The 19,209-nt window shown below is 34.1% G+C and overlaps 2 protein-coding genes across 2 annotated transcripts in view; both read right to left on the bottom strand.

Annotated features, from left to right (window-relative positions):
- LOC108744150 (frizzled-4-like) overlaps window positions 1-10,757 on the bottom strand; it is an 81,745-nt gene extending 70,988 nt beyond the window's left edge. Inside the window, exons 1-2 of the mRNA XM_018479776.1 lie at window positions 10,157-10,757; window positions 5,168-5,469 (exon numbers count right to left, since the gene is read on the bottom strand). Coding sequence (XP_018335278.1) covers window positions 5,168-5,469; window positions 10,157-10,732 — 878 coding nt within the window. The 5' untranslated portion in view covers window positions 10,733-10,757. The remainder of the gene's footprint in view (window positions 1-5,167; window positions 5,470-10,156) is intronic.
- Window positions 10,758-18,975: 8,218 nt separating this feature from the next.
- Window positions 18,976-19,209, bottom strand: part of LOC108744130 (uncharacterized protein CG7065) — a 13,716-nt gene continuing 13,482 nt past the window's right edge. The window contains exon 9 of the mRNA XM_025973787.1: window positions 18,976-19,185. Coding sequence (XP_025829572.1) covers window positions 19,139-19,185 — 47 coding nt within the window. The 3' untranslated portion in view covers window positions 18,976-19,138. The remainder of the gene's footprint in view (window positions 19,186-19,209) is intronic.

Below are 19,209 nucleotides of genomic sequence, written 5' to 3' on the forward strand. Positions count from 1 at the left end.
CTGAGAAGGTGCCTTACTAATCTATCTCGCTTATTTCTTATTGCCTACCAGAGAGTCCTCTGTTCTCTTAGTCTTTCTAATACCTCTTCATTTTTGTTATGAAAAATAATAAATAGGGGTCGTCAGTGAGACATGTAGGGGTAGATTTTAGAATACTTGGCTCATATTTACCATTGTTAATGAACTGAGAGTGTAATAAGCGGACAAGGATTAAATATTAGTCCAACATATTTATCTTTGGATTTAGTTACGTTCACGTATCAAACGTCGCCCTGTATATACATAATCGTTTGCAGCTATTATACGTAAATATACTCATTTATACCATCGGCGGGTGCGTGTGTTATTGCCATCCAATTAACTACCTAATTTATTTCAGCCTAAATCGGGTGCTATGTAAATAAACGGACGTCTTGGTCGTCGTCATCTTGTACCATAAAGTATAAATTAAAGGAAATTACCCATATTTTATAAGAGGCAACGGCGGACGTTCCGGACGGGAACCAGGCCTCGGACACGATGGGACGTCTGCCCATAAATTTGCCCATACGAACCTGTCAAGTTCAGGGACTTTTGGGCGCAGCCGGTACTACATCTACACACACACACACACACACACACAAACGGATGATGGTATATCGTACGTATAATAACAAGCAAAGGTCTTTACCACGACCGACAACAACGATGCGATGTGGACGTGTCTTTTATTATGGACCGGCCCAAAATGTGCTTGTTAACCAGAAACTCGTTTCCGACCTCATTTAGAATGCAAAGATGTGCCCATCGGGCAAACAGAACAGATCAACTACCAACTACTACTTATACGTTCCAGCAAGTCCCAGTTGGATTTTAGAATCGAATTCTTCACTGGATTACGCGCACGATTCTGATTGGTTCGAGATTATGTGCGAGAGCCGATAATAAAAAACAAAATTAAATCCATTTCTTTGTAAGTAGTGCAAATCACACATCACTAATTATTGCTGTACAGTCCGCTCGTCTTTAACTGTTCAACTTGATGGAAGTTCGAGATGGATGAAAAAGAAAAACCCATCAGAAGGATTTAATGAGTTTTGTTTACGTTTTCATGTTGCCTTCGTTAAAATGACCCTTGAGGTCATTTGAATTATAAAAATATGATTATGAAAAATTATGTAACATTTCTAATGAAGAAACTGTTCGAAGCAATGGAACCTAAATGTTCCATAATCCAATGGAATTACACTTACACTTACTTCTCAAAAAGAGTCATTTTGTTATAAAGTGGCTGGGTCCTAGCCCACTGCCAGTAGAATAATAAAATACAATAAGTGATCCACTTTTAAATCTGAACAAATATTTTAATTCGCGATTATCTGAAAGGAGGCAACACTTCAAAGAAAATAGCCCATGAAAATGCATTAAAATAAAAATCAATTGTTTGCTGAATTACTTAATGTTTATAAGACAAACTATTTACATTTTAGTAAAAATAATCTGATATAAACAAAAATAAATAATAAAATAACAATAAAAGCTTCGAATTTCTGGTTTACATATACTTATTATGAACGAACAATAAGGAAGCTTAAAAGGAGTTCAAATTCTTAACTGTTTCTAAAATTGACGACGAGAAAATTAAGAAAAGAGTTACAGTTCCTGCAGGAAAAGGAACTAAAAAGGACTATCTGGTGCATAAGAAATTAAAAGACGTTACCTAACCCAAAAAAATCTGTTACAGTTTGTTGCTGATCCGACAATTCCGATCGCCAATAAATCAAAATACTCAGCGCTGAAGGAAATTCTTCTTATTAGAAGCGCCCTTCATAAAAGTACTTTCTCTAGTCTAGTGTTTTTTATAAGGGAGCGAGTACCCAAATTGGGACAGTCCCGCTTTTGCTACAGTTCTGAAATCGTAGTGATAATATAAATCAGATCATCTATTACAGGGATAGGCAGGTAATTTTATTAGGCGGGGTTCTGATGAATTTAAATTTTTTTATCGAGGTCCAGAAAAAACATATTCCTTCCTCTAAAAATGATAAGGGTGGCTCTCAAAGCTCAAACATATTTTGTTATCTACACCAGAAAAAAAATATTTCTCCACTAATTAGAAGAAGTGGCCGATTTTAGGTATCTAAGATGTCAGAAAGGTTAATTCAGAAATTCGAAAAAGAATTTTAAAGGTGTATGTTTGGAGCGCAGCGTTGTACGGGTGGGAAACATTGACGATGGGAGCGGCGGAAAAGAAAAGGTTAGAAGCGTTCGAAATGTGGTGTTATAGGCGAATGATGAGGATACAGTGGATAGAGAAGGTTAAAAATGAAGAGGTATTAGAAAGAGTAAGAGAACAGAGAACTCTATTGAACTCATGAGAAATAGGCGAGATACGTTGGTAGGACATCTCAGGCATAAAGGTCTAGTCAGAGACATATTAGAGGCAGAAACGGGAGTTAGGAGGGGTTGAGGTAGACCTAGATTAGATTGCTGTTTGCAAATAGTTAAGGATGTGGGTTGTCCTAGTTTTAGGTATATATGAAGATTAGCTCAAGATAGGAAAGAGTGGGGGTGCGTTTCCAACCAGTCTTAGGATTGACTTCCTTATGATGATAATGATGAATAATTTACTCATTACAAAATGTAATCTAATCTAGGTCTACCTCTACCCCTCCTAACTCCTGTTTCTGCCTCTAATAGAGAGAGAGAGAGAGAGAGAGAGAGAGAAGGTGTCCTACCAACCTATCTCGCCTGTTTTTTATTGACTTCCATAGAGTCCTCTGTTCTCCTATTCTTTACAATACCTCTGAATAATTTACTACCAAAAAATTTTTGGCAGTCCAGTTTTTGACCTTCCGTAGTCCGGACCTGGACTGTTGATTTATATATACATATGTATTACTCAAAGGATGCAACTAGAAAAAGAAAGTACCCGTGCTTCTAGCATCTAATTAATTAAACACTTTATTAATTAAGATCGATCGGACAAAACATTTTTTTCAATTTAATTAAAAACTCTCGAAGTAGAATACAAATAAAAAAAGAAAGTGGTGGACATAACTTAACGATTAATATATATTCATAATGAATATATGCGTGCATAAGAATGCAATTAAATATTCGATTACATTTAATGTATATGTAGGTTTGTGTAAGTTGTAGGTACATGGACATAATATCATTTTAATTAGCACCTGCCGGATGAAGTATTTCACACACAGGGTATTTGCATGGAAATTATTTTATCACACAATCAGGCGTGTAATCAGCTCGTTATAATCTCGTTAAGAAAATAACGACATACGTTTTCAAACATATGATTAATGCATATCACACATAATTACAACATACGTGGATAAAGCAAATCACAATAACAAACGGCACCTACTTAAAAATCAAAAATCGGTATCAACTTTTGATGTCGAGGTTGCGTTTTGTTTTTCCATTTTACGAATTTTGTTGGCATAATGATGGGAAATTTTCTTCAAATTAATGCAGAACCAACACACTGCGATCCTGAACAACCTCCCTCAAATGAAAATGAAAACTTCTCACCCTTGTGCCAACAAAATGTGTAAGCTGATTTATTCACAAGGGTTTTATTGGAACAGTTTCACATTATAATTTCTAGGTTCCACTAAGTACAACATTTTTAACTTTTAATAATTTCTGCTGATATCCTGGTTGATGCAATATGATTTATAATTTATCTTTTTCATCGAAAGGCAAATTATCTAACCTCAAAAAAGGCATATGGTATAAAATTGGAGAAACCCACCGGTCACCAAATCTCCAGGGCTAAGACGTTTATTCAAAACCTATCCTATTGATGAAATTAATATATACACTAATTTAAACATAATAAAGACAACGATAATGATCATTTTTTCACAAAGTACTTATAATCATCACTAAATGCATAGATATCACAAGGTAACATATTTTAAAAAAGGTAAACTTCTTCAAATGATAATGGCCTTTTCATAATATTATCAAGCTTCTAAAACACATTTATATTCTAAATATTTTTGTCTATTAGTTTTAACTGTATTCTAAAAAATAGTTGTGAAAAAATGGTAAGCAATTTGAATTTTTATTACCGTTCCGCAAATTTACCTACCATTTTATTGGTAGATCAATTTAGAACCTTTTTTAAGTGATGTTATAAATCTTTTTCATCCTTTTCACTTAAGAGGTACAAAATCCAATGTAAGTAGTTATAATTGTGACAGAAACCCATAAACTTAATAGGCCAATTTTTCTACCTACCATTTGCTACATTTACAATTTACATTTATTATAGGGTTCCTTGTGTTATTTATCGCTAGGTATCGCCTGGTAGTAGTTTTGTCATTGAAAATGTAGGATTTGACCAAAATCGTCATATTTGATACTGAATTGATACTTCGTTTTTCCTCAATAGAATTTGAATTTAATATTAATGTGAAAATTCATTTAATTTGTATTCACTCACTACAAATTAGCTCAAACTCGCCGGGAATCGAACCCTTTAAAATATTTCATATGATATTAAAGTATCAACGAATATGTTACCTAATAAATAGGTAAGTATGTTTCGTAGTTGTTGCAGTTGTCACTTCTCATAGCTTAGTAGTCAGAGCATTGGTTCATAAAGACAAAGGTCCCGAGTTCAATTCCGGGCGAGTGTGTGACAACAGCAACAATCCACATTAATTTGAGGTAATAAGTAGTGAGTGAATACAAATTAAATGAATTTTCACATTAATATTAAATATTAACCACCCCATTCTTATATTATCTCATAAAACTATTCAAGTAATTCAGTTGATTTAAGTCTCTTCTTATAAGGTTCTTTATTATCTATAACTTTGCTGTACCTAAATCAGTTTTAATTTAAGACAGTGCATTTCAAGATAAATTTAAAACCCCCCTAATATTGTCCTATACCTGTCAGAAACTTATAATGACAAATAAGGCATTGACGTAAGGCAAACCTATCATGATTTTTAAGACACAGTTATTTCTGTATTAGAACTATTTCACCAATATCGTACCATACCCATTAAAAGTTATAGTCTTTCGCCTACTTTGTTTTACCAACAAGAAACAGTTCACCTTTTAATGGAACAAGAAAAGCTTCTTCATGTAAGTACGTTATAAAAAATTTTACGAACCGATAATAAACAAATAAAAAAAATTGACTTACCAAATATTCGAAGCCATTCCAAAGTAATAAACCAGTAAAAATGTAATGGCACAATTTGGATTAGAGAATCCGTCTTCAGGTATTTCATATCTTCTTCCACCCATGGGAATTCCCGCTGGGAGACAGGAGGTGTACGAACGTCCCATAAGCATTCTCAATGCCCAACCCCCGCTTACAAAACAGTAACACAAAGCAAGACTGACAAGGGGTCGAGCTCGTACCCTGCCACCCCCTATGCTCAAGGTTAAGACGGCTGCGGTGCTCGAAACGAGGCAGATGATGGTCCATACTGTTATCCACACCTAGAAAATCCATTTTTACGCTCAAGAGACAGGAAGTAATAAATAATAATGGCATTACGTAAACACGATCCAATTTAAAACATGTCAAGTGAAAAATGATCCGGATGAGAAGGAACAACCTTAAGAAATTATTTTTTCAAAATATTTTACTAAATGTACGGTCCCAAAACATAATTAAATGCAGCTTTCTTAGTTCATATACTAGTAGACTAAAGCACCTGCTTGAATTTTTAGTAAGGGATCGTTTCCACTTACGTATTAAAAATAACAGGAAAGAGAAATTCATTCAAATATTTTAAATTTCCTTACGTAAGAAAAACCAAGGAGTAATGATCTCTTTATCACTTTTGAACAAATGAAAGTGGATGGAAAATCTACAATGTGTGCACAATGTGATTTAAGTGATCTAGAACGTATTGTAATATTTGTAGTTTTATCCGCCTGGCGATTACTAGCAGAAAAATTTAAGTTTGTAAAATGTAAATTTTGATACGAACGTTTAACTAGATTTTTGACCTAGAATAATTACTTATGAATTGACATTAGTTGACGTAATATAATAGATTATGTACATTGATTTTTGATTTGTACTTTGGAAGAAATAATATAAAAAAATTGTGTTCAGTACGTTGCAGAGATCCTAAATGTTATGTTATAGATAATTGAATAAAATAATTCGAAGTGGTCTGAATTCTGTCGAAAGTGCCAGACGCGGATCGCGATTTCTATCTGTTTGGATCTCATCAGCGCGGCGCAGGCAGCTTCGACAGAATACAGACCAACTTTTACCTGCTGCCTTAATTGCCTGCCTTTACTTTTATGTTTCCTAAATATTTTTTTTTATTTTCGTTTTTATACGAAGAAAACGAAAAACTGTTTGGTCCCCAATTTTAATACCGAAATTTCATTTTATCTTTAAACCTATAGAAAAGAATTTATATAGTAAGTAGTATTTTTACACTTTTATACCTACTGATAAGGTGAGGTGACCTATTATCGGAAGTTATATAAATAAATATGCTAAATTATTATTATGTTTATATTAGGTAGATACTAGAAACTCGAAATGGAAAAACAAATTTTATTTACAAGATAAGCAACCTAATAAATATCTTCAATTATACATATTTCTACGGATAATAATCAACCGGTTCTTTTCGTAATAATAATTCCTTATTTACAAACGGTAAACAATGAAAATAGTAAGGTAATTAAAGAATTACGGCTCTCAACACAATTAAACAATCATTCGGGCTGATACGCCTTATACCACACCTTCATCATTTTATTATTTAAGAACGAAACCCTGAATAAAATGCAATAACCTACGCAATACTTTATAATGCCAATAAAGACAGTAGCGGCTCATTCATATAATCACATTTAGTAGAAGAAAACATTTACGTGGTAAATTATGAAATTTTTAAACATTAACTCAAATCGGATTTCGATCTAACGAATCCCATCTTTCCTCGCAAATTATTAGCTTACGATTAATCTTAAGGTAATCTTCAGATTTCCTGAAATCTTAAGAATGTCTGACAAGCTAGCATTCTCATAAAACGAAATTGCAAAACGATTTAAATGAAAATTCAGTGTTAATTTACTGCTTCAATTAAAATTATGGTGCACCATTCCTTATATGAAAATTTCCAAAAATGTCTAAGTACGCTATAAATACTAACATGTGTAACTACATCCTATAGTCGTATAATTATGCTTTCTGCCCTCGAGCATCCACCTGTCACACCTACACCGAAAAATGATTAAAATATAGGGAAATTTAGTGGAGAAAAAAACATTGGCATGATAAGAAAAGAGAGGAATTTTTAAGGGAATTGAAATTAGATCAGGAACAGTTAAATGAGTGGAGAATTTTTGACATGTGTGTAGATGAGAGATCAGAGGTAAGGATCTGAAGAATATTGATAGATCAAGGTACGTAGGATGTATGAAGGCTTGGATGTGGGAGCATCGGCCAGGATATTTGAAAAGAATAAAAGAAATGGACAAATTCGGGTCTAATGTCCGTTTCCGATTGGAATTGTTTCTTAACGTTTTACTAGTACGAGTGGCAAGCTTCTGCAGAGGTCCTGCTATCTCCGATATTGGATGACTGGAATTGATGTCTTCAATGTTGATTATGTCGAAAAATTAATATGTTGGTAATATGTACGTGCGGATAAATATCCGGCTCGAAGGACCAAAAAATGTTGTGTGAAGTAAATTATTTTTGAATAATTAATATCACTTTTTTTTTATTTAATATGATTAATTAAATACGCTGAATTTTTAAAAACTGTATTATACAAGAAGGCACATTAATATTTACAATTTTATGACTTGTTACCTCCAGCGAAATTGTTACACTACTTACTTAAAATTATTTACATTAAAAAGTATCCCTACCAACTAATATTCCAACAGTACAAAATGTAGATAACATAGGTATACGAGTAGACCAATGTGGCATTTAAATGGAGAGATTTCCTAATACAATTTTAATGGGGTTGTTTTATTGTACACACTAAACCTTCCACAAACAGGTAAGCATAACTAGAATCACTGACCCTATGATGATGCCCGACACTGGACGTGGACAGGGTAAACTGATGCTATCCTATGATTCGTGTCAAGTCATTTCCTTTTAATATGCATCCTTTTCCCTTTTCACAATTTTTTTTTAGTCAGATGTGAGCATTCTCTCTCTCGCTTATCATCTCACTAGGCTCATCCCAATCCATATGTTCATCACATTTTTCAATATGTGAAGCAAAGCTTCCTCTCCATTCCACCCATTTTACATAACCTTTCATCCTTCTTCACCCAATTCTTATACTTCTGGTCCTAAACTTTGCTATCACATCCATCTGTTTTTTTGCTATCCTGATTAGGGTGTAAAGGCCGTCGTCGGCTAGAGTTACTTCCTAACATTTCGTTAACACCAGTGGCAAGCTTCTTCAGAAGTCCTTCCATCTTTGACGCTGGATGCAGACAATCCTTCAGAAGGACCTTTGAAGAAGCTCAGCACTTGTGCTAGCAAAACGTTAGGCAGGGACTCCAATCGACGACGGTATTTAAACCCAAATCAGGATAGCAGCAAAAGAAATGGATGTGATAGCAAGGTTTAGAACGGGAAATTAATATAGTAGTGGGTATAAGTATTGGATGAAGGAGGTTATATATAATTTGTGAAATGAGAGAGGGAGTTGTGATTGAATAATACTATTTAATTGTTAAAAGTGAAACATGTTTGATTTATTTAGTTAATTTTCCTGCAGAAAAAGGTTTATTTAAAATTTTTAAGGTATGTATGTGTCTAGATTAACTTATTGTTGAAATAAAGATATTAATAATAAGTTTGGAAAATATAGCTACTATATATTTCTGGGCATTGGAAACGAAATTTTCATTGAAGTCATTGTAATTTCCTGGTTCTCACCAAAATGTTTTTTTATGTACAGAAGTCTAAACACGTAAGAAGATACAACGTTCCTTGGTGGAGTATTCTTCTTCTACACATTTGTAGTTTTTGGTAGGTACGTACATGAAAGTGACGAAAATTAGTATGACTTTAATGGTAATTTTGTTTGAAATGGCAATAAATCATATTGTACGAACAGTATTTTTCACACATACTGATTTATTTTAAACAACTTTCGGTGTAGGTGTGACACCTGAATGCTCCATGGACAAAGGCATAATTTTATAACACATCGAATGTATGTAATTACGCATATTGGTAATAGATCTTCTTTATTGTATCTAATAGTACCTAAATGCTTGATACTCCTACTGTCCTAAGAATGTACTACGATGATTATGCTTCTTAAAAAACATTTTTAGTTTCGAATTGATATCCTTAAAAAGGATAATTTATTGCTTTAATCTAATAGTTGCAAGCTACAAATGTAAAAGTTGAATCTTGCCGCTGTCACAATGATATATGATATACGTTTTAGTGAATATTAAAAGCACTGTTTAGTAAAAAAAAGCGCTGCTCGTTTTTGAAATCACATTAAAGCCGGCAATTAAACTTGTCACAATAATTTATCGTTCTCTTTCTGAAAACGTTAACCATGTAATTTAATATAAAATCGTCCCGCTTCTAAAATCAGTTTTAATATTGCTTAAGTGGTTAGTCAAGTCAGACGTAATAAGAAAGCTTAAATGAATATTTATTTCTTAAAGTAAAATAGAAAAACTGAAATCTTATAGTAATAAGGAACTAAAATGGCCATTATAATTTTGTTAGTAAACAAATCTTAAAGGTAATGTTGGCGTTGGCAAATATATCTAAAACCATTGTTAACAGATAACAGAAAATAGGTTTGTCGATTGTTTAAATAAACATGATTAAAAATGTCATTAACTTACAGGGCGGAAGATTATGAAAATTGGAGAAGTGGACATTTCTAGCCCCTTCAGCCCTGCAATAGATACTACACTTGCAATTCACGAACACGTGCTTTAAAGTTTACTTTCATTCATAAATAATCACCATTTGTATATGATAAACCGCATCGGGATATAAATTAATGAATTGTTCAAAAAACCTCATTACTTTTTTAAGTATGCACAAGTTACTGATGAAGATAGTGAACATTACTGGGTTATGAGATATTTTACAATTTGTTTTAAAAATGACACCTACTTATTAGTATTTTTTGTTGAACCGTTGTCTTACCTCAGCAAACTTTTTCTCGGATGAGTCGAAAAGAATGTCAGCGTTACAAATCGGGACACAAGCCCCAGAAACATCAGTTTTGTCATGGTTTGGGGGACAGTCAAAGTTTTGAATGGCAGGTAATACAGGGGCTGTGATGTCAATCCCTAAATCTTTCGGGCCTTCCATGCACATGTGTTCGTGATTATTTTCTTCGGGAAAACGCGAACAATTAAGCGCGTCAGGCCAAGGAAACCCGAAACCTTGCAGCACGGGATAACACCTGGACCTAACACTTTCACATAGACCCCGACAAGGTCCGATAGGGTTCGTAACTTTTTCAGTACACATTGGAACGTACACGGAACATAAGAATAACTTGAGTTGCGAACTGCACCCGAATTGTATTAAGGGTGAAAAAGTTTTTAATGTGTAATCCGCCTCTTGTTGTAATTCGTTTCCGCCTAAATTGGGCATTCCGGTGAAGTTGTAGCCCAGTCCAGTGCATAATTCCACCCGGATGGGTTCGCAGGTGCGAAGCAGTGGTTCGGGGGTTGTTAACCCAAGAACCGCGGCCAATACGATAACCGACCACATATTCACCGACCGACGACACTCGCAACAATGAATGTGGCTTGTTTTCGTTCAGCTACATATATTCCGTCGATCGCCAACAATGGAATGTAGTCTTTCCGAAGGAAACCGACGCGTTCCGGCGATTGTCGAATTTCAAAGAGTTCGGAAACAAGAACGGGGAAGAACAAGACCGGATGCTAAAATCTGGAGATTCGGCAGCACACGTCGGCATGTTTATAAACAAAATTAGGCAGCTTATGGGTTGTATTTTGGGCTCTTGTTTGTAATAATCAAGTCGTTAATTGCTGTTCTAAGAAAGAATTAGCAGCCGAAAAATGGACGCTTTTAATCACACGATCGTTTCAGAAGCCGTGAAAACAAACAAGCGGACGTGGACTTGCGTTCACTAAAAATACAATTTTTATTCTCTTTTCAATGAAAGTAGAAAACATCATCATGTATTTTAACAGTGGATTTGTCAATGCAAAATTGCTCCATTAATTTGCATCCACACATAAACCCATTATTTAGGTTTTGTACCTCTAAAAGAAAAACGAAACCCTTTGAAATAAGCAGATTATTTTCCCCTGTCATAACTGTTCTCTTTTTTTTTTTAAACTATCAAACACTTAACCTTCCGTGGATAGAGAAAGCTAGAAATGAAGAGGTATTAGAAAGAGTAGGAGAACAGAGGACTGTATGGAAGTCGATAAGAAATAGGCCAGATAGGAAAAAAACTTTTGGGTGTTTCATTCCCACCAGCCAGTAATGCTGGTGGGCGGGAAGGGCTACGCCGGAAGGTAGGACGGAAGGCCCTCTTCAGCCTGCTTTCAGGAATCGTGGAAATGGGTGGGTGGTGGTGGTTCGGGTGAGAAAGATGAGACGGACGAAATGAAGACAGAATAAATGAATGAAAGATTATCTGTGGAATATTACTGCCCCAGAATTTGCCTAAGTGATCCAAGGAAACCATAGAAAAACTTGGACCAAGGCAGACGGACCCGGAATCGAACCGCCGTCCTCCCGAATGTTAAGCAATGGCCAGATAGGTTGGTCGGACACCTTATCAGAAATGAAGGTCTAGTCAGACATATTAGAGGCAGAAACGGGAGATAGGAGGGATAGAGGTAGACTTAGATTAGATTATTGTTGCAAATAGTTAAGGGTGTGGGTTGTTTTAGTTTTAGGGAAATGCAAGATTAGCTCAGGATAGGAAAGAGTAGAGGTGCATATCCAACCAGTCTTAGGACTGATGATTTTATGATAATGAAACAGTTCTTAACAGTTCATGCTCCAGTTTTAGGGAAATGCAAAGATAGGAAACACTGGAGATGCGTGTCCAACTAGTCTAAGCAGAATTATATAGATTTGTAAAGACCCTCATAATTTCATTGTTAGTAGGTGGTTTAAACATATTTACGGGAAAAGACAGCAATTTCAGAATTTAAGTTATTTACCATATTTCCACGTATTCTTCGCCGTCATTTCCGAAATTTTTGAAACTAAAATTATTTGAAAACATTGTCAAAAGAAAAAAGAACTTTACCTAAATTTTGCAGTTACTGTAAAAGCCCCAATATTGGTAAATCTTGATTAGGTTTTCCTTGTAGATCTTGGGATGTACCAACGCGATCTGGTAAATGTAAGGATTGATATAAAATATAGTTTTACCATTTTTCCGGTTTTTACAGTTGTGTGATAGTGTTCACTGTTACGCTTTCTCTTAACAAGATTGCAGAGAAACCCAAATCAACATCATTATCATCAAACAATATCTTTATATTTTTGAGGAATCAATTTTTGTGCAATTTTTACCAGCGATGAGCAGTCTTCGCCTTGCAGAAGTTTAAGACCAAAACCAAGACCAAGATCGAACGGGACAAGACTAAGACTAAAACCAAGACCAAACAAATAAGACTAAAATCAAGGCCGAATATGTAAGACTAAGACCAAATACGTAAGACTAAACGGGAAATTATTACTTCCTGTCGATGTATGAGTGTTTACTGTCAAGCTTTCTCTTAACAAAATTGCAGAGAAACCCAAATCAACATAATTATCATCAAACAATATCTTTATATTTTTGAGGAATCAATCTTTGTGCAATTTTTACCAGTAATGAGATAGTGTTCACTGTTACGCTTTCTCTTAACAAGATTGCAGAGAAACCCAAATCAACATAATTATCATCAAACAATATCTTTATATTTTTGAGGAATCAATCTTTGTGCAATTTTTACCAGTAATGAGAGCAGTCTTGGCCTTGAGAATGCAGAGCAAAACCAATACCAATATGGAACGAATAACACTAAGACTGAAACCAAGACCGAACAAAAGAAAACAAAACTAAAATCAAGGCCAAATATGCAAGACCAAGACCAATACGTAAGACTAAACGAAAAATTATTACTTCCTGTCGATGTATGAGTGTTTACTGTCACGCTTTCTCTTAACAAAATTGCAGAGAAACCCAAATCAACATGATTATCATCAAACAATATCTTTATATCTTTGAGGAATCAATCTTTGTGCAATTTTTACCAGTGATGAGAGCAGTCTTGGCCTTGAGAATGCAGAGCAAAACCAATACCAAGATGGTACGAACAACACTAAGACTGAAACCAAGACCGAACAAACAAGACCAAGACTAAAATCAAGACTGATTATGCAAGACCAATACCAAATACATAAGACTAGACAAAAAATTATTGCTTCCTGTCGATTTATGAATTAAACTATATGAACTAACTTTGATATTCATTTCTTGGAACAAAACATTTTTAGTATTTGAAATTTTCAGTTTATTTTACTAAATTTTAACACTAAATAGAAGTGAAAAAAAATTGTACCTACTACTGTTTGAAAAAAGGGATCTACATGAATATCCTCGCAGTAACTATTCTTTGTTCCTATGTCTGGATAACGCATGGTTGAAATATAGACGACAGAAGATATTTTATACTTCTTTCAAGTACCTTTTACTATTTTGCTCGCTTAAAAAGGTCAGTTTATGCTTTGGAGGGTCAATTTATGCACTGCAGGAAGGGTAAGTTCTCTCACAACTATCGACACTATTTTCTTTAAAAGTCTTGACAAGCTGGCATGTACGACAAAAAATTTCAGTATTTAAGAGAATTATTGTGTCGGCAAATTGACAAATTTGAGCTTAGAAGAATTATTTAAAAAGTATCTGATTAAATAAGCAAAACCAAGACTTAACACGCAAAATCAAGACCGAGACCATGTCAGCAAGACCAAGACAGCACGCAAGATCAAGACCGAGACCATGTCAGCAAGACCAAGATCAAGACCGAGATTGTATCAGCAAGACCAAGACCAAGACTAAAACTAGTATTTGAGCAAAACCAAGACCAAAACCAAATAAGCAAAGCCAAGACCAGTACCAACACTGGGACAGTCATGATCTTAGTCTTGCTCTGCTCATCACTAATTTTTACCTGAACTTATTAAATTGCGCTTTGTATTCCCGGCACAAATTTTTCTGGAGAAAGGAGCTTTCCTTGTTTAAAATGAAAATGAATAATTATCGGAAGTCTTCATTTTAGTCGTTGGAAACAGGAGACACGAAACAGTTATAGTTACAAAAGATTCCATGATCTACATTTTTTAAATGTTTTTTTCCTTTTATTCCTGCAACTATCCCGAAAACAAAATTATGAAAGAGATAGGATTTTTAGTAGTTCATCCAGATTTTACATCAGGAAATTCATAGTATAGTATTCATAGTATAATGGTATAAGTTTTATGGTTTACAACAATAAAAATACTGCGGCATGTAAGAAAAAAAATAATGAAACCGATTGCACTTAATCAAATAAATCTGTAAATCATTGTTCTATGGTATTAAAATGGCGGCTGCGATAACTTCATCATGCAAATTGACGCCATATGAATTTTTTACTTTTTTAAGTCTTTCATGCTTCACATGTAGAATCAAGTAAAATACATATTTGTTAATATTTCTGCTTCCATTTTATGTATGAATAAAAAATACAGCAGTGTTTTTTACATCCTTAATTAAAAGAGTACCTACGTATCTTTCGTAACATGTATTGTATATCTACTAAAAACCTAATGGGCAGCCATTACACGACTGTAACGCATACGGACACCATTTTGAATTGCTGGGAACTTGTCACAATCAGACAGATGTTCATATGTACTTTTAATTTAAGTGTGGTTTACAAATGATACGAGTAGAATAAATTATCAATAAATAATTCCACCCCACGATTAAAACAATGCAGCTGGTCAAATTTTTATGTTTGCATTTTGCATCATCGTATCAATTTGCAATCAGTAACTATGTACCTCTTCCAATAGCTCGCAAACTACTCAAGAAATTACTTTCAGGTTATTAATGTGTGGTCCGGAGCAAAAAACGTTTTAGACTCGGTAGAGTAAGGGATGTAGGCCGCCTTAGGTCTCGCGAGGGAGTGACGACCGCTCGTAACGTATAATTTGTATGTCAACAAAGAATAATAACAACCAGCTTAACGAGTTGGCCTTATCTCTCACCTCGTAGTTATGTTATACCTCTACGTCTACGAACCGCGAGCTCATTCCCGTCTCATAACAGGCGAAAGATACACAATACAGATACGGCTGAAGTTCGTTTATAAGAATTTCAAACATTATTACACTGCGCATTAAGATTGGCTCTTATGTTTCAATTTTTATTGTATTTTCAATTAATAGTACATTACGATCAACTTCATTAAAGACAGAACAACTGTAGGGATAGACATACACAGGGGCAGAAAATTAGTATGTTTAAATTTGCAGATGATATAGCAGTATTAGCATCTAGTAAAGAGGAGTTAGACATAGCGTTAAATAAAATGGAAGCGGTATTGACGAAACAGTATTGTATGAAAATAAATAAAAGTAAAACAAAAATACTAGTATGCAAGGGAAGAAAAAATAGGGAAAGAGCGAATAGCGCAGGGTCGAGGCGCCTTTAATAAAAAGAAGTCACTTCTATGCTCGCGAACAGTTAATGTAGAAATTCGAAAGAGATTGTTAAAGGTGTATGTTTGGAGCATGGAGCTGTACGGGTGCCAAACATGGACATTGGGCGAGGCGGAAAAAAAAAGGTTAGAAGCGTTCGAAATGTGGTGTTACAGCCGAATTTTGAGGATACCGTGGATAGAGTATTAGAAAGAATAGGAGAACAGAGGACGCCAATAAGAAATAGGCGAGATAGTAGGACACCTTCTCAGGCATGAAGGTTTAGTCAGAGACATATTAGAGGCAGAAACGAGAGTTAGGAGGGGTAGAGGTAGACCTAGATTAGATTACTGTTTGCAAATAGTTAAGAATGTGGGTTGTTCTAGTTTTAGGGAAAGGTTAGCTCAGGATAAGAAAGAGTGGAGGTGCATGTCCAACCAGTCTTAGCACTGATGACCTTATGATTAGTGTCGAGCGAAGAAACAGGGTTTTTTTCATAAATGAGAAACAACAAAACCGTTGAAATTACGCGTCACTTAATTTCTCTCCTAGTCCTGGCCATCGAATCAATTCGGATCGCTCTGAAAGACCAAGCTCTCAAAGATGAGTTTTGGTAAGAGCCTTTAGGATTAAACACATGCGTCTTTTTTTAAATCAAATATTCTTCATCATAAAGTCGTAAATCCAAAAACTGGTTGAAGGATACGCACTTCCACTTTTACCTATCCTGGGCTAATTTTCGCGTTTCGTCGCTAAAATTAGAGCATCCCCATCTCTTATTTGTGAACAATAATCTAATCTAGGTCTACCTCTGCATCTCTTCACTCCTATCCCTGCATCTTATATGTCTCTAACTAATTCATCATGTTACATGTGTCCGATTATCCTATCTCTCCTTTGACTTCTACAGCTCACAGTACCCTCCTGATGCTCTTTCTTTGTTTGTTTATAAAATTAAAATTAATTTCAGAAGATACGGTTGACGGGTTATTGAGAGCTAGGCTTATGTGATTGTGTCTCCTTCAGTATGTCGAAATCATTAGTCAGAACCGCCTTTAAATTATTACAGGCCCCAGACACATAAGGATAACGGGGTCCCTATGGCTTTGACAGACGACTACTTTATTAAAACAATCTAAAAGAGTAGATACGGTAAACTCTAAATTTATTGAACAATTATTTTTGTTTCTTTACAATCACATTAAATGAATAGATATTTGTAATATAATTTGCTGCTTTAGGTCAGTGCTTAATAATCAGTCATGATAAACCCTTAACATTTAAGCAATTTCAATTGCTAAATTCTTTCTCCGGGGGTCAGGAGAACCCATAATGTTGTCCCACAGATTATCAGCTTCTTTTTTAAATTAATAGCTATGTATTAAGAAGGCATCAAATTAGAAGAAGAAATACAGAAATGAGAAAGGCATAAGTTTTTGTTCATTTAATGGATTTCAAACTGAGTACATATTGTCACCTATTCAAACTCCTTTTAGAATAATTACTACTTATATATAAATATTTTCTGTTTAATTAACACTTCTATTATTATAAATCAGTTGTCAATTCACCACTGTATGAACACTTTGTCACTTCTTAGCTATGTATCGCCGCGATCTCGCAACAACTATTTATAGAGACTGGCCGTGTTTCAGAATGTTCCCGTATATGCCGTCTAGAAACCTGATATTCTTTGCCACTATGTATGTTGAGTTGCCTACACACATGTGACAATGTGTAGATGGTACATAGTTTTCAGCATATGATTCTATGTAAGGGCTTTGGTAAATCTTTGTTGGCTCACGAGGTCATCAATTTAACGAGTCGTTGAAAAGATAGCTCTGTTTTTTATTATTTATAAAAAGATTAGTATGCAACAACGCGCCTTTTATTACATCTCACTGTTACTTAATTCACAAATAATGTCTGCTACATATTTGTAGCGTCGCATCGGTAGATACGTATATTCTTATAATAAAATTTCATAAGAACATCACCGGACGCTTTTTAAAGGGCATACATCACCTTATCTTTCTCAAACAAAATTTTCAAATGTAAAAGAGCTACCGAAAAATTAATACAGAATTAAGCGTAACGAACCCATTTTTACGATATTTATTCAACTTTATTTAACAAACGCTGTCGGGCATACGGTATTTAATATATAAAAATTTAATTAATAAATCTCACTAAATCAAGTACATCCGCGTCGGTACGCTTGTGAACAAGAGATAAGTTCTTTATAAATATTACAAATGCAAAGATGAAACAGCTTCCGACGTTTGAATAGTGACGTTTATCAGAAACGGTAACAAATTAAGCTTAACATTAAACAGCACCTTTAACAGATATATTGGTCGTTATGTGCCTAACTTGACAGCAGCGCCTATCTTCTCTTAGCAGCGGTCTTCTTTAGAAGAATTTTTATTGTCGTTTTTAAACAAAGTAGTTCAGTGTTGTAAACTGCATACATTCCACGGATAATTATTTTTAATTTTTGTTATAGTAGTAGAAACTATTTTTGTATAAACTTCATTTTTATAGCAAAACACGTATACTGTATCAACTTTTAGACCAAAAGTTATTTTCTTTACTTATGGGTACTACGTATGTGAAGAGTGAAGCTAAATATAAATGTAAAGATTACATTTAATATGGGTTTGTGTTTGCGTACTACACGTGATTTTTTTATATCGAAAACTTATACACTTTGCACCTCAACACTGATAAAGACGCCATTCAAATTTTTAAGTGATATGTGTCTGTCATCTTTTTGATAATTTTTCATAATTTGAAAGATAAAAATGAATTTTAAAAATAAAAAGTCTTTCATAACCTAAGAAAACACAAACATGGTGGCTTTATGCAGCCGCCATCATTTCATATTTTCCAAAAAACACACGAAATTATCTGTTTCCTTTGTTTCAATTACCGAAAAAAAATTAAATTTGCTCATCCTGAACTGTCTATTTTCATTTGCATTGTTAATTTATTTTCTAACATTTTCTTGCTTTTTTTTATTATATAAAATGTTTTTATAACTTACTGTAACTGAGTTTTTTTAAGCAGCAAATATCGAAATTGTATGTTACATATACATAAAATATTTAACCAAAAATATCGACAATATTAACTTTATTTTATTATCTTAACATTTACTTTTGAAAGACATGTCTCGTGATACTATCCCCGATATATCTATTTGTATTTGAAGTATTGAATTTATTTTTTGTTGTATTATTTTCGTTTTTTTTTTCTTATTTAAATAACTTCTTGGGTATGCAAAGACACTCGAGTATTCAAGATTATTATTAATTATACACATACAAAAATGATTACAGGCAAAACATAAATATAGTCCAGTGATGATACACAAGTATAATACCTTTCAAGAAAGAAAGAACGAAATATTTTACAATTTTTTAACTCGGCAAGTTCTGTATTATATTTTTAACATCACCATCGCCCTCCAAAATTAGACGGTCTTCCATATTGGTTTCTATTTTGCATGGCGTAAGTTCCAGGGT

Source organism: Agrilus planipennis, unplaced genomic scaffold, assembly GCF_000699045.2.
Source record: "Agrilus planipennis isolate EAB-ADULT unplaced genomic scaffold, Apla_2.0 scaffold18, whole genome shotgun sequence".
Lineage (NCBI taxonomy): Eukaryota > Metazoa > Arthropoda > Insecta > Coleoptera > Buprestidae > Agrilus > Agrilus planipennis.